This window comes from Callithrix jacchus, chromosome 6 (assembly GCF_049354715.1).
Source record: "Callithrix jacchus isolate 240 chromosome 6, calJac240_pri, whole genome shotgun sequence".
Taxonomy (NCBI): domain Eukaryota; kingdom Metazoa; phylum Chordata; class Mammalia; order Primates; family Cebidae; genus Callithrix; species Callithrix jacchus.
The window spans coordinates 140,736,175-140,759,104 of record NC_133507.1 but is presented as its reverse complement, the minus strand read 5'-3'; the positions used below and the strand labels follow the sequence as shown (position 1 = coordinate 140,759,104).

The following is a 22,930-nucleotide window of genomic DNA, read 5'->3' as shown; positions in this document are numbered from 1 at the left end:
CTGTTCAAGAAGCGAGGTGGGAGTATTCCTCCAGCCCAGGAGTTCCAGGCTGCAGTGCACTGTGATCACAACTGTGAAGAGCCACTGCACTCCAGCCTGGGCAACATAGCGAGACCCCACCCCTAAGCCTCAGCTTCCTCATCTGTAAAAAGGGGCCACAGGTGGCATCTACTTCACAGGGCTGCTAGGTGGGGAAAAGTGCTTAGCAGGTGCCGATGACACAGAGTTAGGTGTGGTCCCTTTGACCCAGGCTGGAAGGAGGGGTTCTGCTCCATTTCCTGCCTCAGAGCCTGCTGCCCAGCCGGTGCTCTCCTGGCCCAGGGGAGGGTATCTCCAAAGCAGCAGGAGGAGAGGCTGGGGCTTCCCTACCCACTGACTCACCAGCATCATCCCTGAGCAGCTCTGCAGCTGGACCGAACAGAGGGGAGCATGCCACCCCGGTCCCAGGACGCCATCTGCCTGACTGCTTGTCCCAAGCACCGGTCCCAGTACTCCTGGACCATCAGTTACTCTCTCCTCTCCCACAGAGGTACCTAGACCACCTGGGGAGAGAGTCAGGGCCAGGGAAGTGCAGGATGGGGGGTAGAGTGTGTTAGGCAGGACGTGAGGTGGCGCATGCTGAGCGTCAGACAGAGCTGGCAGGGTGAGTGGGGCATGCTGGAGCGTGCTTTTGGTGTCCAGTGTAAATGTCATACATTGGATGTGTCTGTCCAGATGAGTGTCCATATGTGTGTGTGGCCAGTGTAGAGTTAGGAGCTCTGCTAACTTCTTGTGTAATCTTAGATTCTAACTCTCCCTGGGTCTCAGCTTTCTTCTCTGTAAAATGGAGTTCTTACTAGCCTGCCCCTGGCAGGTTGGAAGGAGTCTAGGGCAGCACAGAGAGGAAAGTAAGAGTGTGGACTGGGGCCAGAGGGTTGGTCTGAAACTGGATCTTGGCTTCAGCACTTATTAGCCTTGTAACCTAAGCAAGTTACTTCACCTCCCTGTGCCTCAGTTTCCACATGTCTAAAATGGGGATAATAAGGTGGGCAGGGTAGCTCACACCTGTAATCCCAGCACTTTGGTAAGCTGAGGTCAGAGGATTGCTTGAGGCCAGGAGTTCAAGACCAGCCTGGACAACATAGCAAGATCCCATCTCTACAAAAATAAAAGTATTAGCAGGGTGTGGTAGCAGGCACCTGTAGTCCTAGCTACTTGCGAGGCTGAGGCAGCAGGATTACTTGAACCCAGGAGGTCAAGGCTGCAGTGAGTCAGCTGTAATAGTGCCACTGCTCTCCAGCCTGGCAACACAGTGAGATCCTATCTCAAAAATGAAATGAAATAAATAAAAAAATTAAAATGGGGACAATGTCACACAGGCCAGAAAAGGGAAGTGAAGTCACAATACCTGCCACCACTTGCATGAACCTTGGAAACATTATGCTAAGTGAAAGAAGCCAGTCACAAAAGCCACATATTGAATAATTTCATTTATATGAATTGTCCAGAATTAAAGAAAGAGAGAAAGAAAGTAGGTTAGCGGCTACCTGGGGAGGGTGAATGGGAGGGATGGCTAATTGATACTAGGCTTCTTTTGGGGATGATGAAATTTTTCTAAAATTAGATAGTGGTGGTGGCTGCACACCTCTGCGAATATACAAAAAAAAAAAAAAAATCACTGAATTGTATGTGTTAAAGGGTGAATTGCCCAGTATATAAATGGTGTCTCAATAAAGCTGTTATTACAAATGAGTTTGAAAACAAATCACGGGGCACCTTAACTGCAGGCATGTGTGTAAAGCATGTAGGACAGTGCCCAGTACACAGAAAGTGTCAGGCAAGGGCTGGCTGTTGTTGGAAATGGCCTGGAGCCCGAGAGGGACCCACTGCTCCTGACGAGGGTCCTGAGGCCAGCTGCCAGGGCTCCTGCACCCTCGGCCTGCACGCCCTTTCCAGGGAAGGTGGGAGGCAAGCCCGCTTCTCTCTTCCTCACCCCTCTTCCCAGATAACAAGGCTGGGGAGAAGCAGGAGCTGTGTTGCGTCTCCCTGGTGGCCGTGTACCCCTTGCTCTCCATCCTGGATGTCAGCTCCATGGGCAGTGCTGAGGGCATCACCCGGAAACACCTGCGGCGCCTCTTCTCTCTGGACCTGCTCAACAGTTACTTGGAGCATGACCCCACCCCCGGGGAGCTCACCTACAAAGTGCCCACCCGGCACAGGTGAGCTGAGCCTGGGGCGGGGGTGGGGGTGGAGGGTAGGGGCAGGGCCTATCTAGGGATGTTCCTGGAGCTGCCCAGACCCCAGAACCAGGAAGCTGTTTCCTGTCTCTTTGAGGGAAGAGCTCCCCAATGGTCGCCTATCCCTGGAAGGGCCCAGGGAAGGAAGGAATTGGCTTGCAGTCTGAAGAGCCAGCCCACCCTTGCCCCTGAGTCCCAGACTCTCCAATTCCCACCTGGAGGGAGGGGAGTGCCCAAGCCAGCTATGCCTGGGAGGGCCCTGAGCTGGCCCCATGCCCATTTCTGAGCACCTTTCTCTGTTCCACACAGCATGAGCCAGATCCCCCCCATCCTCACCCCTTTAAGGCTTGACTTCAATTTTGGGGCCGCACCATTCAAGGCCCCACCTTCCGTGGTATTCCTGGCTCTGAAGAACAGTGGAGTGGTGCCCCTGGACTGGTATGGCTTGAGCGGGGTGGTCACTGGGGGGCCTGGAAGACAAGTGCTTAGAGGCTGAAGGGGAACAGGAGCTGTGCTGTCTTGCCAGTGGTGGCCTGGGTGCATGGCATCTGTGAAGAGTGGGCCTCGCACTGATGGCTGTGGAGGTCAGCTACCAGCAGGACTTGAGGCCCCTCGCTGGCTGAAATGCAGGGATTGGCTCAGAAGTGGTGGGACTGCCTTGGTGGAACTTGGGCAGAGAGGTCTTAATCACTTAACAAATGAGATGCATTCACTGGGTATCCGCTGCATGCCAGGACCTGGGCTTTACTCCTCCAATCCTGTAGGAAAATCCGCCTCTTTAGACTCTTTCATAGGGAGGCTGAGGGTCAGCAAGGTTAAGGACTCAGTGAAGGCCATTCAGCCGTGAATGGACAGGGCCAGGTCCAAAGCTGGATTTGTTCGCTCCAGAGCCCTTGCCTACCGCAGGTACTCAGCAAGAAGGATGAGTTGCTTCTACTCATGCCTCGGTGCTTCCCACCTGACAGAGCCCCAGCTCAGTGGAGGCTGGGCCTGAATGGGGATGAGTTGAGGCTCTCTGGTGGGGAAGGACAGGGACTTGCTGTAGGGGATGGAGCTGCCGCTGAGGGTCAGGGCTGAGCAAAGTCTCATGGGACACAGGTGGGCTGAGGCCTGGGGACCTGAGCTGGCCAAGCTTGGCCTTTTCACAGGGGCTCAGGACTTGTGCCCAGCAAACATCCTGCTTCCATGCCAGGACTTTTCCTGCTCTTCCTCCTCCCTCCACCGTGCATCTTGGTTTCCTAGTAAACTTCCTTTTGATGACTTCCAGCTTTGCTTGGCTACAGAAAGGTGAAAAATAAGTCTCCCCGTCTGGATCAGACTTGGGAGAGGGATCCAGGGGCCCGGCCAGGGTATGGCAGTGGATGGAGAAGAGTGACAATATGCAGGTTGGGGCGTCTGTGATCAGGAACTCGCTGGCCTGAGCAGAGACAGTCTTGGGGGGTGTGGGGTGAAAGTGGTGGGGCTGCATCATCAGGTGAGCACCAGCAGTCCCTCACCCTCTGACTGTCCCCTTTCTCCTCCGTGGTGGAGGAAGACGGGGAAACTGGCTCTTTCAGGGGCTCCTGTCTGAGAAGAGCTGGAACTGTGAGAAACTGAGCGTTTCCAGCTCTGAATGACTGGGAAGCTTGGCAGGACTGCCAGCCTGGTGGGGAAGGCCAAGGCCTGCCTTGAGCTCCAGACCTGCCATTCACTTGGCTCTTTGAACGGGCCAGGAGCCAGGCCCCTACAGGGCTCCAGGGAGAGGCGTGGGGGCAGAAAAAGCAGTGTTGGCCTGTGTCCTGGAGTGGACCGTGTGCTGATGTTTGTGTGGGAGCAACCAGCTCACACTCTCTGTGGAGAGGGTCCAGGCTGCTGGAAACAGGTGGGGAAACCCAGGCAGCCCATCCACCAGATCATCTGAGGCACAGGAAGGCAGTTCGTGCTGCGTCCAGGATTCTAAGCCGATTGACTCTCCTATGCCTTTTGTGTTGTCTTTCCTTTCAATTTCTTAGACGGCTATTTTTGAAAACTCTAGTCAGTCTCTACTGAGCTCATAAAGAACATAAAGGTTTTATTCTTGCCAAGGCCCTTCAGAGAGGGCGAGGAGGCAACAGCAGGCAGGAACCCCCAGTGGGAGGGGGAGCTCCAGGGGAAGCAGGGAACCGTGGGGCTGCCCCACCCGCTCCATGCCTTCTCCCCTCAGCACCTCTGCTTTACCTGGCCCTGAGGGTCTTCCTTTTTTTTTTTTTTTTTTTAAGACAGACTCTTGCTCTGTCACCCCCAGGCTGGAGTGCAGTGGCACAATCTCAGCTCACTGCAACCTCTGCCTCCTGGGTTCAAGCAATTCTCCTTGCCTCGGCCTCCTGAGTAGCTGGGACTATAGATGCCTGCCAAGCCTGGCTAATTTTTGTATTTTCAGTAGAGACGGGGTTTCACCACGTTGGTCAGGCTGGTCTTGAACTCCTTACCTCATGATCCACCCATCTCAGCCTCCCAAAGTGCTGGGATTACTGGCATGAGCCACCTTGCTTGGCCTTTGTAGGGTCTTGCACTTAAGGGGAGATTCTTTTCAGATGTCACATCTGCTGGTTACCGTCGTTTGTTCACTCATCCAGTCTTTAACTCATTGGCAAAACCTTTACTGGGTGCTTCCCGGATCCAGGCTCTGGGCTGGTCCTCAGGATAGAAATGTGGATGGGCCTAGTCCCTTCCTTCCAGGTGCTGCAGACTAGCCTCCTGTTGCAGGGTCACGTGCGCTGTGAAGGAGGTGTGTGGCACTTCCGAAGGGCTTCCTGGAGGGAGCTACAAGTAAGCTAGACCTACGGCCTGGTGAGAAAAGGCAGAAAGGTTGTGAAGCGCCTTCCAGACAGAGGGACTGGCATGTGCACTGCATGGCTGGAGCAGTGAGTGGGAGAGAGGGGAGAGTCTCAGATGAGGCTGGGGAGGCAGACGGACCAGGAGCGCAGGACCTTGAGAGAGTGAGGCATCCTTGAGAGAGTGTGGACTTCTTCCTGAGGACATCATGGGAGGTGCATCAGGGAGCTAGGAGCAAAGACATGATCAGCTTTCAAGTCTTGTCACACTAGGTTCTCGAGGAGAATGAGTTAGCAGCCTGAGGCAAGGGGGATAGGTTGAGAGGCTGCTGTGGTCCTCCAGAGAGAGGGGTGCAAGATGGCCTAGAAGGCCACACTCGAGGGCTGGCAGGGAAGGGGGCTGGAATTATTTAGGAGGGAGACTGGGCTGGGCACAGTGGCTCATGCCTGTAATCCCAACACTTTGGGAGGCCGAGGTGGGAGGATCACTTGAGGTCAGGAGTTTGAGACCAGTCTGGCCAACATGGTGAAACCCCATCTCTAATAAAAATACAAAAATTAGTCAGATGTGGTAGCACACACACATCCCAGCTACTAGGGAGGCTGAGGCAGGAGAATCGCTTGAACCTGGGAGGTGGAGGTTGCAGTGAACCAAGATCATACCACTGCACTCCATCTTGGCTGACAGCGTGAGACTGTCTCAAAAAAAAAGTCAGGGGGAAGGAGATTGGACAAGGGCAGAAGGCAGTGAGGACAAAGGAGAGGCTGAAATACTCAAGGACCCCAAACTAGCAAGGTCTCCAATTTTGCCAATATGCCCAATAAAATGACAACAGTGGTTTACTCACTTGTAACAAGTCAGACAACATAGGCACTATGGAGAAAAGTAAAAAACTCCACAGCTCCCTCTCCAAGTCCCGCTGCTGGTGTGATAAGGATTCGGAATGTGCCTTTTATGCTCAGCAGTTGTACAAAGTACAGACATGCACACATTTACAGAACACTTCTCTCTTATTTTTTACAGTAATGGCACAATACTATACCTGTTACTTTCAGGAATAGTGATGCTTTCATTCAGCATTATATCAACATCTCCTTCAGATCAATGCAATTATCTAACGCATTCTTTTAAGTAGCTGTGTAATATGCCATAATATGGATGAACCTTAAATTGTTAAATTACTCCTTTATTGGAAACTTTAATTGTTCCCAGCTGCTTTTTTTTCATAGCCATTACAAAGAAAGGGGTGATATGTGTGCATGCACACATATATGCTTTTATTCTTCCCAATTAGTTTTCCAAACAGAGACTTCCGGGTCAAAGGGCATATGCTGCCAAAATTCCATCCAAGAGGTTGAGCAGTTGGCTCTCCATCCACCTATGTTAGAATCTGCTCTTTCTAAACTCACTAGTGTTGAATGTTACTATTCTTCCTGCTTCAGAGGTGAAAAAATTTTACACTGGTTCTTTCTGAGGGTTTGGACCTGGACCCTCCTGACTCCCAGTAAGGCTTTCTAGTGTGTGTTGTGCGCTTTCTCTCAGGCGTGTGTTGCACGCTCTCTCTCGGGTGTGTGTTGCGTGTTTTCTCTCGGGTGTGTATTGCGTGTGTTCTCTCAGATGTGTGTTGCACACTCAGGTGTGTGGTGTGTGTTCTCTCAGGTGTGTGTTGTGTGCTCTCAGGTGTGTGTTGCGTGTTTTCTCTCAGGTGTGTGTTGTGAGCTCTCTCTCGTGTGTGTTGCACGTGTTCTCTCAGATGTGTGTTGCACACTCTCAGGTGTGTGTGATGTGTCTCTCAGGTGTGTGTTGCGTGCTCTCAGGTGTGTGTTGCACGTTTTCTCAGGTGTGCATTGTGAGCTCTCTCAAGTGTGTGTTGCACATGTTCTCTCAGGTGTGTGTTGCACTCTCAGGTGTGTGTTGTGTGTGCTCTCAAGTGTGTGTTGTGTGCTCTCTCAGGTATGTGTTGTGAGCTCTCGTGTGTGTTGCGCGTGTTCTCTCAGATGTGTGTTGCACACTCTCAGGTGTGTGTGTGTGTTCTCTTAGGTGTGTGTTGTGCGCTCTCAGGTGTGTGTTGGGTGTGTTCTATCAGGTGTGTGTTACGTGCTTTCAGGTGTGTGTTGCACGTTTTCTCTCAGGTGTGCGTTGTGAGCTCTCTCTCAAGTGTGTGTTGCACGTGTTCTCTCAGATGTGTGTTGCACACTCTCAGGTGTGTGTTGTGTGTGCTCTCAGGTGTGTTGTGTGTGCTCTCAGGTATGTGTTGTGTTTTCTCTCAGGTGTGTGTTGCGTGCTCTCTCTAGGGTGTGTGTTGAGCGTTTTCTCTCAGGTGTGTATTGTGAGCTCTCTCTCAGGTGTGTGTTGCGTGCTCTCTCTAGGGTGTGTGTTGAGCGTTTTCTCTCAGGTGTGTATTGTGAGCTCTCTCTCAGGTGTGTGTTGTGAGCTCTCTCTCAGGTGTGTGTTGTGTTTTCTCTCAGGTGTGTGTTGCGCACTCTCAGGTGTGTGTTGCTCACTCTCAGGTGTGTGTTGCGCTCTCTCAGGTGTGTGTTGCGCACTCTCTCTCAGGTGTGTGTTGCGCGTTTTCTCTCAGGTGTGTGTTATGCGCTTTCTTTTCCTTTTCTGGATGCTCCCTGTCATATCCTGCACCCAGTTTGCAGCTGGAACCAGTTCTGTGTCATCTCTGAGAGTGAAGTGGATTCTTCTTTTAGATTGTGACCTCAGGACCCCTTTGTCACTTGTTTTATCAGCAATTTAAGATGCATTATCTACTTTACTGCAGTTCTAGGCATGTCAGGGACATTAACTGTGTGCACAGCCTTGCTTCTGTTTCAAGAGTGCCAGGCCCACTGGGGCATCTCTTCTCCACCCTGTGCCCAAGTTGGCCTGGACACTCCACTCGCTGGGGCTGCTGGCTTGTGCTGCCAGCCTTCCTAGGAATGGTCATTTGGGAATGGCCCCTGCCCAAGAGCTTTGTCACAGAAGGGTTCCTGGCCAGCTCAAAGTGGCCCCCATATTCAAGCAACACCTTGGCTCCTGGCACCCACGGCAGGAGCCCCACTCTTCACTTCATGAGTTGCCATGGCCCTGCATGGTTCCTGGGTTTGGGCAATTATGAAATGAGAATCCACAACAGCCACATTTGCTCAGGCACACATGGGACAGTTTGCCAAACGTGGGAACGAAGTACAGGATTCATGGGGGAGGCTGCCTCCCACCCCTAGGGGTCTCAGAGCTCCCGCCTCTCTGGTCTGCCTGACCGGTCCTTTGTATGGCTTTGCTCCCCTCTCCCAGGGCCTTCCTCTTTCCAAATGACCAGCAGATCGACGTGGAGCTCTGGGCAGAGCAAGCAGAGTTGAATTCCACTGAGCTCCACCAGATGCGCGTGCAGGACAATTGCATCTTCTTTGTTAGCCCCAGGGCCGGGAGGCTGAGTCCCGGGCAGGAGCAGATGGTGGAGTTAAAATACAGGTGTTCCCCCACCCCTAAGCCCACTGCACTTCCAATCATAGAGACCCCTACTCCTACCTTTTCACTGTGTGACTCCAGGGCACCCCCAATGGCCATCACCTAGGAGGACCACCTTCTCACCTGCAGGGGAGGTCTAATTTCCTTCTTATCCCATCCCAACTCAGGGGTGAGTTGCTCCCAGGGACTAGCCAGCAAAAAGCCACAGAAATGTCCTTTCCATTTGCTCTCCTACTTGTACCAGGGTTCCAGAATTCATTCCCAGACTGATCTATTTCTTTCTAGCCACCTGTTCATCGGCACTGATCGCCTCCCGGTGCTCCTCAAGGTGTCCCATGGCCGGGAGATCCTGGTGAGGCCCCAGCACCCTGGCCCTGCCTTGGTTTCAGGCTGGAGGAGGGGGTTTGCTGGACAGGAGCAGGGATCTGTGTTCTCCTGGGAAGCTGGGGTCCAGATCTCCGCTGGTTGTGTCAGTTCATGCCAGGGAAGGATGCTACCCTCAGCCTTTTATTTCCAGCTAAATTTCATAGGTGTGACAGTGAAGCCGGAGCAGAAGTATGTGCACTTCACCTCCACTAGCCACCAGTTCATCCCCGTTCCTATTGGTGACAAGCTACCCCCATGGCAGGTCAGTGGTCCACACTCTCCTATTGACCAAGAAGGCCTAAATGTTGATCTCTGGGCATGAGTGTCAGCTCTTGAAAGGGTGAAAAAGACATGCCCTTTGGAAGCACTTGAGAGGCTGGGCCAGCAGGTTGACTGGGCAACTGGGAGAGAATGGAAGGGAGAGGCTGCAGTGTCCTGGTGCCTGGTGCTAAGCCCGTTGCCTGGCCCAGTTCCAATTAAAAAATGAGCGGTTTTTTTTTCTCCTTTAGCAAAATTTTCTTCAAAAATTTTTGACCATGAATCATACTAATATATTTTATGTTATATATGCTCAGACCCCAGTATATACATACACATACAACCAAAATGGAAGTATCACAAATTGATAATTATGCTACTACATGTAAAGTATCCTGATATTTTCTTTCTTTTCTTTTTTTTTTTTTTTTTGAGACGGAGTTTCACTCTTGTTGCCCAAGCTGGAGTGCAGCGGCATGATCTCGGCTCACCACAACCTCCACCTTCTGGGTTCAAGTGATTCTCCTGCCTCAGCTTCCTGAGTAGCTGGGATTACAGGCATGCACCACCACACCTGGCTAATTTTTTGTGTTTTTAGTAGAGACAGGGATTTGCCATGTTGCCCAGGCTGGTCTCAAACTCCCGACCTCAGGTGATCCGCCCGCCTCAGCCTCCCAAAGTGCTGGGATTACAGGCATGAGCCACCACACCTGGAGATATTTTCTTTTTTATTCTATTCTGTCCAGTTTTTTAAATGGTGGGCATGACCCACAGCATCGATTTAGATCTGCTCACCAGTAGGTCTTAGCTGCAGTTTGAAAATCACTGCTCCACAAAGGACGTCCTTCTGGAGTGTGAAGAACTGGAATGTGAATTCTTGGGAAGGCTTAGATCTTTCTTTCTTTGCTGATTGAAGGGAATACAGTTCCCTTGCTCTGGAAATGTACATTGGTAATCTCCAAGAGGGGGTCATAATATTTTCCCAAACATTTCACAGCTGTGCAATTTCTAACCATTTAGAAGCCTTTGTGTTTCTGAACAGGGCACTCCAGCCATTCAGCCTAGAGGCCAAGGAATGGGCTTCCTGGATCTAGAGGGGAGTCTCCCATCCCCAACTCTGTTCAATTCCATATACCCCTCTGGCTTCCTGGCAGCCCCACTGTGACAGTAAAGCTGGTTTGAACTACTGGGAATATGTAATGCCATTTGCTAAAAGGAGATAAACTGGAAGCAGGAATAGGCTTTAGAATGAAGAGTTTGGTTCTGGCCAAGTTTGAGATGCTAATGAGACAACCAAGAGGGCTTTCAGGTAGAAGCTGGACACCAAGTGTCTTAGTCCATTCTGGCTACCATAGATTGGGTGGTTTATAAAGATGACAAATTTATTTTAATTTATTATAGTTTATTGTAATTATAAAGACTGGGAAGCCCAAGATCAAGACATGGGCAGATTTGGTGTCTGGTGGGGGCCCACCTACTGGTTCATACACGGTGGCTTCTTGCTGTGTTCTCACATGTGGAGGGGGCAGACGAGCTTCCACAGGCCTCTTTTATAAGGGCACTAATCTCACTCATGAGGACTCCACCCTTATGACCGGATCCTCTCCTGATCTTCTGTTAATACTATTGTATTGAGGATTAGGTTCCAACCTATGGATTTTGTAAGGATACAAGCATTCAATCCATAGCACCAGGTCTGGAGCTGAAAGGTGGTCCAGGGTAGGCAAATAGAGTCAGTATGCTCAGGAGTGAGTGCTCAGAAAGGGGAAAATGGGCCAGGACTGAAATGAACTCTGTTCTCTCTGGCTTCAATTTTTTTCATCTCTAAAAGGAAGAATTGGACTAGAAGATCTCTGGTTTCTTCTAGGACATTCTATAATTCCCAACGTTTGAAGTTAGTCTTTAGTCCCTCAGACCTTTCTGCCCCCTTACTACCTTTAAGCAGAACTGCCTTGGCCAGGCACAGTGGCTCAAGCCTGTAATCCTAGCAATTTGGGAAGCAGAGGTGGGAGGATTGCTTGAATCCAGGAGTTCAAGACCAGCCTGGCCAACGTAGTGAGACCCCCCATCTCTAAATATATATATATATATATATATATATATATATATTTTAAAGCAGCTGGATGTGGCAGTGCATGCCTATGTCCCCAGCTACTTGGGAAGCTAAGGTGAAAGGATTGCTTGAGCCCAGGAGGTTGATGCAGCAGTGAGCCATGATTATGCCACTGCATTCCAGCCTGGGTGACAAAGTGAGACCTTGTCTCAAAAACAAAAACATAAAACTTAATGAAGTTAAATTGAAGACCTAAAATAAGCTACTCCTTTACAAATAAGATGACAGATGATCCTAAAATGTCACAGGATAAACATGCAGTTACATATTTCTTGGGTGATCAAGCCACACAGGAAATGAGAGGTCTTCAGAGGAGCTCACAGACTCAAAGCTGACATCATGGAGATCAGCCTGCCCTCCCACCGTGGGCATAGCATTCCAGGTTCTCTGGCTTGAAGTCCTGAGCTGATGTGGCAATTTTCCTATTCCTGTCCCCTGCAGATTTATGAGCTGTATAACGGTGGCTCAGTGCCTGTGACATATGAGGTCCAGACCGACGTCCTGTCACAGGTTCAGGAAAAAAATTTCGATCACCCCATCTTCTGCTGCCTCAACCCCAAAGGGGAGATTCAGCCAGGCACCACTGTGCGTGTCTTGTGGATCTTCTCACCCATCGAGGCCAAGACCTATGCTGTGAGCAGCAGCCTGGATGATGTGGGAGGTGGGGTGGTGCTGGCTTCCTCAGCAGGCCTCCCTCTGACCAGTCCCTACCTAACTCCCCACCATTCTAACTCCCCAGGTGGACGTGCCCATACACATCCTGGGATGGAACTCGGCCCTCATCCACTTCCAGGGAGTGGGCTACGACCCACATAAGATGGGGGACACAGCCCCATTCCACAACATCTCCTCTTGGGACATTTCCATACACTCTAGGCTGATGGTGCCTGGACAGGTGGGGAAAGGGGAGCTGGAAGGCCTGACGCCTTGTGGGAGAGCCTCAGCACCCAGGGTGGCCAGAACAGAAGGATGGGGAGGCTGGGAGGTAAATGAGATGGAGTTGAGGAGGGATAGAGGCAGAGATGAGGCCTTGGAACCCGCCCTCCTCCAGATTCAGGAGGCTACACCAGCTCCGTGAGAGGCCTACCCTGCCACCTAGTGCCTACAGGTGTTCCTGCTCAAGCTGTTGCACCTGCGCAGGACCCTCCAGTCCACCGACTTCTCTAGGTTGAGGATGTTAAAACAAGGCATAGGAGTGGGGGTGTTTAAAAGGCATCAAAAGGGCAGGGCACCATGGCTCACACCACCACTTGGGAGGCCACTTTGGGTGGCTCACGCCAGCACTTTGGGAGGCTGAGGCAGGCAGATCATCTGAGGTCAGGAGTTTGAGACTAGCCTGTCCAACATAGTGAAACCCCGTCTCTATAAAAATACAAAAATTAGCTGGGTGTGACGGTGGGTGCCTGTAATCCCAGCTACTGGGGAGGCCGAGGCAGGAGAATCACTTGAACCCGGAAGGTGGAGGTTGCAGTGAGCTGAGAGCACACCACTGCCTGGGCAACAAGAGTAAAATTCCATCTCAAAAAAAAAAAGTGTCAAAAGAAGCTCTTCTATTCTAGGTATTATCTTCATACAGAAGAGTTCTTCCCCTGGACCTAGATGGATTTTGATGAAAAACATCTAGGGTCAATAATGCTACTTTAGTTCACATGCTCCTCACTGTTGGAAGGTCTCACCTGCCCATCCATGCGTCCATTTATCCACCTACACACTCAGCGTTCATCCATCTACCCAGTGATCCACGCGGGTAAATGGGTACTTACTCACCTAAGTATCCATCCACCCCTCCAGCCAGCCCCCCTTCCCCAGCCATTCAGTCACTGTCTATGCACCTGTCCACCCCTCCAGACCCTTGTTGGACTCGAACTCTAAAATGAGCACTGCAGAGGCCCTGGGGACAGAGAAGAGCCAGACAAAGTCCTTGCCCTGTAATCACTCAGAGTCTGGACAGAGTGAAAGTGCCCCTTCTGTGTGGTCTCAGCCGTTCCAGACATCCCTACAACACGCTCTTATTCTATGCCCAGTGAGATGCCAACAGCTGATCAGCCATTCATTTACAGTCATCCATCAGAGAGACTCAAATTATGTTGGCTTTAGCTCTGTCTTCTCTAAGCTGATTCTGGTTCAGCCCTTCCAGCCTATTTTAACGTTTGAAATCATGGGCACTAGAGTGTGACTGTCTGGTTTTTCCCAGCTACAGGTGTGGGAGATTGTTGGACAATTTACTTGTACTCTCTGAACCTTAGCAGCACATTGTAAAATGGGGCAGTAGTGGTAGCTATGTCACAGGGCCATCATGAGGCTCACGTGCATGGGAAGCACCTAACACAGTGCCTGGCCTGGGGACAGCACTCTAACCCGCAGTAGCTGTGTGATTCTTCTTTCTTTACCTCCCCTCTCCACCCACAGAATGTCTTCCTGTCCCAGTCTCACATCTCCCTGGGAAATATCCCTGTGCAGAGCAAGTGCAGCCGCCTGCTCTTCCTCAACAACATCTCTAAGAACGAGGAAATTGTCTTTGCCTGGCAGACAAGTCCTCCAGATTTTGGGGAGGTGAGAGTACCCTGAGCCCACAGAATTGAAATATCCATCAGTGCTTCAGACTCATCCAACCCCACCCTGCCCCATCCCATTCCACCGAACTCCATCCAATCCCATCCCATCCAATCCCACCCCACCCCACTCCACCCCATTCCATCCCATCCCACCTCACACCACCCCATCCCATCCCACCCCATCCCATCCCATCCCATCCCATCCCATCCCACTCCATCCCACTACACTCCATTCCACTCCATCCCACTCCACGCCATCCCACCCCGTCCCACTACACTCCATCCCTCTCCACCCCATCCCACCACACTCCATCCCACCACACTCCATCCCACTTCATCCCACCCCATCCCATCCCATCCCATCCTATCCAATTCCATCCCTGTGAATCTCCAGAGACTCCTTCCCCAAATCAACAGGTGTCTGTGAGTCCCATGATAGGGGTGGTGGCTCCTGAAGAGACAGTCCCATTTGTGGTGACCTTGAGGGCCTCTGTGCATGCCAGCTTCTACAGTGTAGACCTCATATGCAAGGTAGGAATCAGCCCCAGAGGTAAGGTGGGATAGAGGCCTAGCTCCCAGTGCTGGGGTGAGGTAAGATGGGCTGTGAGATCTCCAGACCCCAGCAAAAGGCAGGAGTCAGCCCTTGGAAGGGAAAGGCCCACAGCATAGGCCCAGGGCAAGCTCCAGACCTTGGTCTTCTCTCTCTCTGTCCTGGCCAAAGCTGTACCCGCAGCAGCTCATGCGGCAGTATCACAAGGAGCTGCAGGAGTGGAAGAATGAGAAGGCGAGGCAGGAAGTGGAGTTCACCATCACCGACAGGAAAGTGAAGGTGAGGAAGACTGAGTAGGCCTCAAACACCCAGATCTTTCTGACTGGTCTTACTGGAGGGGACAGTGGTAGTGGGCCAAGGTGGCCCTCCAGGCCAAACCAGCCAGCCTGCCCTAAGAGACTAGATTCCATTCACTGGACTCAGCTTAGCATCTCCACAGCCATCCGGAGAGGCTCTCTGGATAAAGGCTGTCTGTCCATTCCCTGCTTCATGTAGCCAGCATTTAATGAGTGGCTACTATGTGCTGCACACTGCAGATACAGGGGAGACAATGTAGAGTTCACCTTGGTTTTTTGTTTTCTTTTTTTGAGACAGAGTCTGTCTTTGTCACCCAGGCTGGAGTGCAGTGGCGTAATCTCGGCTCACTGCAACCTCCGCCTCTCGAGTTCAAGCGATTTCCCTGCCTCAGCCTCCCAAGCAGCTGGGACTACAGGCACCTGCCATCACACCCAGCTAATTTTTGTATTTTTAGTAGAGATGGTCTCCTGACCTCAGGTGATCTGACCACCTCAGCCTCCCGAGGTGCTGGGATTACAGGTGTGAGCCACCACGCGCAGCCTGGAGTTCACCTTCTGATAGAAGACACTGTGGCTTCAGGGGAAGGCTCTGGAAACAGATTGCCCAGGTTTCATTCCTGGAGTTAATGATTTCTAGCTCTGGGATCTCAGTCTCCATACAACCTATGGAACGTCTCAGTTCCTTCAGCTGTAAGAAGTAGAGGTGGGTACTGTGACATCTGGCATTTACTTCAATATAATCCAGAGGTGGGGCACAGCTCGGACCAGACTGGCTATGAGTTGCTAGTTGTTGAAGCTGGGCGATGGGCAATGGAGGGTTCTTTGTAGTATCCTCTCCACTTTTGGATACATTTGAAAATTTCCATGTTAAATAGATAAAAGTCTAGGCTGGGCGCAGTGGCTCACTCCTATAACCCCAGAACTTTGGGAGGCCAAGGCGGGCAGATCACTTGAGGTCAGGAGTTCAAAACCAGCCTGGCCAACATGGTGAAATCCCATCTCTACTAAAAATACAAAAATTAGCTGGGCATGGTGGCAGGTTCCTGTAATCCCAGCTACTTGGGAGACTGAGGCAGGAGAATTGCTTGAACCCAGGAGGTGGAGGTTGCGGTGAGCCGAGATCATACCATTGCACTCGAGCCTGGTGACAGAGCAGGACTCTGTCTCAAAAAAATAAAAAAGATAAAAGTCTAAAAATATTTTTTAATTCGGGTGAGATATCTGCTTTGTAGCATTGTTGTGAGGATTAAGTGAGTTAAGGAAAATGTCCTGAATCCCTCATTTAGGGTTTACTTTCCAAGTTAAGTGTTCAGTTCATTCTTCATATGTGATAGTGAAAATAAAAGCTTTCCTGAGTCTTAAAAACTGACAGTTTCTTGTCAGGGAAAGAGACTCGATAGCAAGGTGCACTAACAGTACTTCCCAAATAAAGGCACACAGGAGAAAATAATGAATCAATAGAATCTAATTAAAATTAGATTTTTTTATGAATAGAGAAGATGGCTCAGAAAGAGAGAGTACTAGTATTAGTGACACTCAAACATTATAAAAGGAATAAAGTTTTGAGTGATTTATAGGAGTTTAAAAGTGCACTTTATACTGAGTCATTATTTCATATGTTCTTAAAACAATTATTATGTTGAACTAAAAATAAACTAGGTAGTTTGTTCATGTAACATATCTACAAAGACATCCTCTCCCAAAGTCTACAAGGACTACTTCCCAAAGTTCTGGTGTTAGAGGAGTGAGCCACTGCGCCCAGCCTAGACTTTTATCTTTTTAATATGGAAAATTCCAAATGTATCCAAAAATGGAGAGGATGCTACAAAGACATGCTTATAAATTTTCCACTTAGTCCAGTTTTCTGTTTTCAGCATGACTACAAATGCCTCATTCCATCGTCATGTTGGATTCTTCAGCATCTTCTGTATCATTTTCAGGGGCATCTCTGGGAATAGATGCCTGTCTTCCCTCAGAGGCACACTGATAACCCCAGTATACCCACAGTTCACACCTTTTCCCTTCTCTGAGGTGTGCTGCTTTTTGGCACAACAGAGAAACACACTTCTAGAATCTGAAAAACTAAATTCTGGGCCTGGTTAGGTCATAAACTACAGAAACCTTAGGTCATATACTCTCCCCAAGCGCTTGTTTCTCCATGGCAAAAAATTCATATTTGTTTGGTCCTTAGTAGTCCTTTACTATTTCATTTATCTTCATGATAACCCTTAAATCTGAGTATGGTAGCATTAGGCTCATTTTATAGAAGAAATTAATCTCAAAGAGGATATAGTCTCCCAAAGATCCCACAAGTAATAATATATTAGGCAGAGCTAAACTCACACACTCTCACTCAAGATCCTAGCATGAGTACATGCTGTGCTAACAAGTTTGCTGAAATGGATGCGGCAGCAATTTCTCAGGTCCCTTCTGATGATCCTGTTCTCTGCTTCTACTTGCTATATTTTCTCTCTTGTCTCAACTAGGGTTAACATTTGAAACCATATATAATCACCAAATTTTATTTACCATGGTTTAAAATAAATTTTTTCTTTTTGAGATGGAGTTTCGCTGTTGTTACCCAGACTGGAGTGCAATGACACGATCTCGGCTCACCGCAACCTCCGCTTTCTGGGTTCAAGCAATTCTCCTGCCTCAGCCTCCCGAGTAGCTGGGACTACAGGCGCGCACCACCATGCCCAGCTAATTTTTGTATTTTTAGTAGAGACGGGGTTTCACCTTGTTGACCAGGATGGTCTCGATCTCTTGACCTTGTGATCCACCCGCCTCAGCCTCCCAAACTGCTGGGATTATAGGTGTGAGCCACCGTGCCCGGCCTAAATTATTCTTTAAATTTTTTTATTTCCATGTTAAATCCAGAGAAATGTAAAGTTTTTCAAAAGTTTCTGTGCTGCCTGCTTCTCCGAAGGCCATGGGACTTACCTATTTGTTTATCATAGCAGAAATTCCCAACATTTTGTAAACACCACAGATTACTTTTTATAACTATAAAGACAATTACTTAAAACCAATTCAAAATAAAATAAATGCTCAATACTTCTTATTCCCCAGAGTAGTAATTTTAATTAGATTCTCACACCCAGGAAGCGCTCACTGAGTGTGAATTATGAGTATGTGTTTTGGGGGGCGGGGGTCAGACAATAAACACGAGACTGTCTTTGTTCCTCCCCCAATGTCACAGCCATCCCAGCTGGTATTCTTGCTCCTCAATCACCTCTGTGTCTGCCGTGCCAAAACCCCAGGGAGTCATCGCTCCCCTCTGAAGCTCTGCCTCAACTATGAATACAAATTACCTCCTAAGGCTGGGAACTGTGGCTCACACCTGTAATCCTAGAGCTTTGGGAGGCCATGCTCGTGCCTGGGAGTTCAAGACCAGCCTTGGGCAACACAGTGAGATCCTGCATCTACAAAAATAGAATTTAAAAAATTAGCCAGGTGTGGTGGCTCACACCTGTAGTCCCAGCTACTCAGCAGGCTGAGTTGGGAGAATCACCTGAGCAGAGGAGTTCGAGGCTGCAGTGAGCTATGATCGTGCCACTGCACTCCAACCTGGGTGACAGAGTGAGATCCTATCAAAAACAAAACAAAAAAAACAAAAATTTCTTCTTGGGGGCATGAGAGAAGGAATTTCTGAGTTTAATCTTAATAAGGGAGACTGTTTTCTCATCTTACCAAACCATTCTTATCTCAGCAAACCACAAAGCTCCAGGGCACCAGGGCAAGCATGCTTGGAGCTGCCCACCTACATTTGATGGCATTTCCTTCACTCAGGAAACCAGAATTTCCTGGTCTACAGGCAGCACTTCCCTAGGGAAGGTTCTAGAAGAAAATGTGACTGGGAATTGGGCAGGACCAAGAGGGCAGCCAGGTGGTCAGAAGGGGGTCTCTTCGGACCTCTCACATCTTTTTTTTTCTTTTTCGAGAGTCTCACTCTGTGGCCCAGGCTGGAGTGCAGTGCTGAGATCTTGGCTTGTTGCAACCTCTGCCTCCCAGGTTCAAGCGATTCTCCAGCCTCAGCCTCCTGAGTACCTGGGACTACAGGCATGCGCCACTGCATCTGGCTAATTCTTGTATTTTTAGTAGAGACTGGGTTTCGCCATATTGGCTAGGCCTGTCTCGAACTCCTGACCTCAGGTGATCCACCTGACTCGGCCTCCCAAAGTGCTGGGATTACAGACGTGAGCCACCGCAACCAGCCGGGCCTTTCCAATCTCAAGCAAGGGTCTCCCTTCTTTCACAGAGGAGAACATGCTGCACAGCATGTGAACCTGCGAGGAAGTACAAGGTGAGGCGTAAGCCCCAGGCCCAACTTCTTGGGACAACTTGGGAGGGTCCTTGCTTGCTCCCCAACTCCTGGACCAGCCTCCCAGAAAGAAGGGATGAATGGGGCAACGAGTGGGGTCACATGCTTAGGTGGCCCAAAGGGCCTGATGGGGAACTAAGTCAAGGGACCCCATTGGTGATGTGAGTGTGGTCCCCAAACCCTTGTCATCCATGTCTCTCCCTTCCCAAAGACGCTACCTCCCATCAATAACCAGCAGTCTGTCAGCCGGCCTGCCAGCTGGAAACTGCAGACCCCAAAGGAGGAGATATCCTGGTCCTGCCCCCAGCCACCCTCGCCAGGCATGCTGTGCCTGGGCCTCACTGCCCGAGCCCATGCCATTGACTACTTTCTGGCTAACTTCTTCTCAGAGTTTCCCTGCTACTTTTTGTACCGGTAAGCTCTTGGGAAGGCAGGGGTCACCTTCCTCTTCTCTCTATCCTCTCTGCTACTCCAGAGCAGGGGCTGCCCGGACCCAACCCATGGTGAGGGGTGGAGCATGGGCAGTGGCAGTGGGACTCATTGAGCGCCACTGGGCCCACAATGCCCCCATTACTGCTTAGGCCCTTGTGAGAGGGGAACCAAGAAGCCAGAGCCCCCTGGGGAACACAACTAGGCATCCCCTGCCCATCTTTATTCCTTCTTTTTCCAACTGGGAGTCTCTCTAGCTCCTGTGCTGACTCTGAGGGTTTGAGCTTGGTTCTCTGAACCCAGTAGCGCTATAGTTGGGTTAAGTCTGGGAGTGCCTCAAACTCATCTGTGCCCTCATCACTGGGAAGCTACCACCACTGTTTATGCCCCCAACCCCAGCATGGTGGCTTGCCCCGGCCACTCAGGGTGTCATGGCTGCCACAGGGAGCTGCCAAAGAGGAAGGCCTCCAGGGAAGAGTCAGAGACTTCCAAGGAAGAATCCCCCACCAAGCGGGGCCCTGTCTCCAAGCAGCGGCAGCAGCTCCTGGTTGACATTCTCACCACCATCATCAGGTACCATCTCACACCCTGAGCTCTCACTGCCACCTCCCCATCCCTCCAGCTCATTCAGCTAGAGCCCCTTACATTCTAGCACTCTTCCTTTCTTAAGAAATAGAACTTGGTGGGGCACAGAGGTTCTTGCCTGTAATTCCAACACTTTGGGAGGCAGAGGTGGGAGGATGGCTTGAGCCCAGGAGTTTGAGACCAGCCTGGGCAACATAGCAAGACCCCATCTCTACAAAAAATACAAAAATTATCTGGACATGGTGGTGCATGCCTGTAGTCTCAGCTACTTGGGAGGCTGAGGTGCGAGGATTGCTTGAGACCATTAATTAGCTTAATTAACTGGGAGGTTGAGGTTGAGTGAGCCATGATCATACCACTGTAATCCAGCCTGGGAGACAGACTGAGACATTGGCTCAAAAAAAATAGAAAGGGAGAAAGAAAGAGGAAAAAAGAAAGAAAGGGAGGGAGGGATGGAGGAAGGGAAAGAAAGAAAAAAGAAAAAAAGAAACAGAACATCTTTGCAAGATCCCTCCACTGTCCCCCACCCCACCCACCCCAGGGTAGTAGAGCTCTGATGGAGCTCTGGGTCATGAGTTCTGCCCCATTTCCGGGTTAGTAGATGAGTCTGGAGCCAGTTCAGTATCTCCGCAGGGCTCCTGCCCATCAGCTGTGTGATTCTGACCTGCTGTGCCTCCACCAGACCGTGTTCACTTCCAAGATGTCTTCCTTGAAAGAAGGGATAGGAGGAACAACTGACCAAGGGTTCCCCTCTCCCCACCTAGCTGCAGCTGGCCCCTTACCCACCTAGCACCTAGCCCTGAAGCCAGGGCTCCCAGGGGCTGCAGGGCCCCTCAGCAAGGCTTTCTCCCCCGCTGCTGCCATCTAGGGGTCTGCTGGAAGACAAGAACTTCCATGAGGCTGTGGCCCAAACCCTGTCGGAGCAGGTGCCGTACTTCTGCCAGTTCTGGAATAAGCAGTCAACTAAGTTCACGGACCAGAAAAACAGCCTGTACTTAACGCCAATCCTGCCCTCCAGCAGCTGGGAGGACGGGAAGGACAAGCAGCTGGAGGACAGACCCAAGCACATGCCAGGGTTGGGGAAGAAGGAAGAGGGGGAGGAGGAGGAGGAGAAGGGTGAAGAGGAAGAAGAGGAGTTGGAGGAAGAGGAGGAAGAGGAGGAGACAGAAGAGGAGGAGGAATTGAGCAAGGAGGAGATAAAGGAGGAGAAGGAGGAGAGGGATGAGAAGGAAGAGAAAGTGAGCTGGACAGTGATTGGGCCCACACGGCAGCCTGAGTCCCAGGAGTCCGCGCAATGGCAGTGGCAACAGCAGCTGAAAGTCATGATGAAGGAGGAGCAAGAACAGGATGAGAAGGAGGCCATCAGAAGGTGGGCAGCCAGGCCCCAGTGAGGATGGGAGGGAGGCAGGTGTGCAGAAGGTTGCTAGGAGGCACCCGATGCTGAGGCTGGTGGCTGCCTGTGTGCACATCTCATCCTCACTCATGCCTTAGTGAGGTCATGTTGGTAGCTTAAGGCCTCTGTGGGAGTATCAGCCTGGTAACAACACTGAACTTTATTCTTTTTTCTCTGAGAGCTGGTTGTTGACATTTGCCAGCACATGACTACCAGGAGAATTGTTATAATCTTCAAAGTCTCTGAAATGGCCTCTAGAGCCAGAAAAGGACCACCTGTCTTGCAGGTGGGGCTTCCCACTGGGGCTGCCCTGCAGATGATTTATGTTCTTGCAGAGATTCCCCAGGCCCCGCCCAGTCCCTTCTGCACCCTCTCACAGCCTCCCTACCTTTCTCCAAACTTGGCCCTGAGATGCGGACTACACTGCCTGGGTTTGAATCCCACTCCTTAAATCAGCAGCATATTTGACAACTTGGAATCTTTTAGCCACACTTGGAACGTCTGTAACATTGAAACAAGGATGCCCCACAGTGTAGTGGACGGGGAGAGTCGAATGGGAATCTCCGTAGAGCTCGCGGCACACCGCACTGCACTGACAGGCGCGCAAGGAGGCGCGCAGTCACTGCGGCCGCGCTCACGCTAGCCCCCGCCCCCTCGCAGGCTCCCGGCCTTCGCCAACCTACAGGAGGCGCTGCTGGAGAATATGATCCAGAACATCCTGGTGGAGGCCAGCCGCGGGGAGGTGGTGCTCACCTCGCGGCCGCGCGTCATCGCCCTGCCGCCGCTTGGCATGCCCAGGTAGGGGCCCCGGGGCCAGCGGCCGCTCAGACCGCGCCAGAGGGGCGACGGGAGCAGGCAGGCTCTGCCCGAAGCCTCGCCCCCAAGCCCACCTGGGACTTTCTGTCTTCTAGGATTCTGACCCCGGACATGCTGCTGCCGATGCAGCAAGCAGAGGTACTCCACCCGGTGGGACCACTTCCCACCGACCTTCTGTAGATGCCCGCGCCCAACCTCTCCGACAAGCCGCCCTAGGTCCCGCCTGGGCCCCTCTCCACCGTCCCGCCAGTAAAAGCATCTAGTCTTTTTTCTATATCTGCCTTGACTTTATTTCCTCGACGAGGGGGAAAGGCGCGCTCGTGCTCTGAGAGGGAAGGATGGCCAGAGCAGCCCAGGCTGACTGCAACGGCGCGGCGGGGACTTAGGGCCCGGGAGGATGCACCTCTCTGTCCACGCTGCAGCTGGCCTGAGACCTCGCCGCTCTCTGCCGGACGCTGGACCGAGTCTGGCCAGTGGAGGGCGCTCCGGGTGGGGCCTGGCTGGCCTCTGCCCCAACTTAGTTTAGTGCACAGTAACTGATCGCCAGGCCTGGCCAGCGAAGCAGGTGGCCACGGGGCCGAGCGGCCACCCCTCACCTTTCCGCGCCGCGTCTCCTCCGAGGCTCGGCACCCCCAGGGCCAGACCCTTAGCATTTGCCCGGCCCCGGGTGCCCAAGAGGCTGGGGAGGAAGGAGAACTGAGGCACGCCGTGGAGGGCCAAAAACTAGACGCTGGGACGGGTTGAGATCACCGCCAGATCTCTGGCCACAGACCCTGCGAA

The 22,930-nt window shown here is 51.3% G+C and overlaps 1 protein-coding gene across 22 annotated transcripts in view; it reads left to right on the top strand.

The window, feature by feature from the left end:
* CFAP65 (cilia and flagella associated protein 65) overlaps positions 1-22,424 on the top strand; it is a 43,436-nt gene extending 21,012 nt beyond the window's left edge. For 9 of the 22 annotated variants that reach the window (XM_035305770.3, XM_035305761.3, XM_078328584.1 and 6 more), the window contains 17 exons: positions 401-529; positions 1,985-2,198; positions 2,526-2,654; positions 8,292-8,468; positions 8,751-8,817; positions 8,983-9,093; positions 11,644-11,835; positions 11,942-12,097; positions 13,612-13,755; positions 14,175-14,288; positions 14,479-14,586; positions 18,865-18,909; positions 19,139-19,341; positions 19,756-19,929; positions 20,810-21,310; positions 21,995-22,132; positions 22,246-22,424. In XM_035305770.3, the coding sequence (XP_035161661.2) occupies positions 401-529; positions 1,985-2,198; positions 2,526-2,654; positions 8,292-8,468; positions 8,751-8,817; positions 8,983-9,093; positions 11,644-11,835; positions 11,942-12,097; positions 13,612-13,755; positions 14,175-14,288; positions 14,479-14,586; positions 18,865-18,909; positions 19,139-19,341; positions 19,756-19,929; positions 20,810-21,310; positions 21,995-22,132; positions 22,246-22,330 (2,687 nt within the window). In that variant the 3' untranslated portion in view covers positions 22,331-22,424. Of the gene's footprint in view, positions 1-400; positions 530-1,984; positions 2,199-2,525; positions 2,655-8,291; positions 8,469-8,750; positions 8,818-8,982; positions 9,094-11,643; positions 11,836-11,941; positions 12,098-13,611; positions 13,756-14,174; positions 14,289-14,478; positions 14,587-18,617; positions 18,910-19,138; positions 19,342-19,755; positions 19,930-20,809; positions 21,311-21,994; positions 22,133-22,245 lie in introns of those variants that run through there. The other 13 variants (XM_078328587.1, XM_035305766.3, XM_078328586.1 and 10 more) reach the window with 7 other exon arrangements.
* Positions 22,425-22,930: the final 506 nt, after the last annotated feature.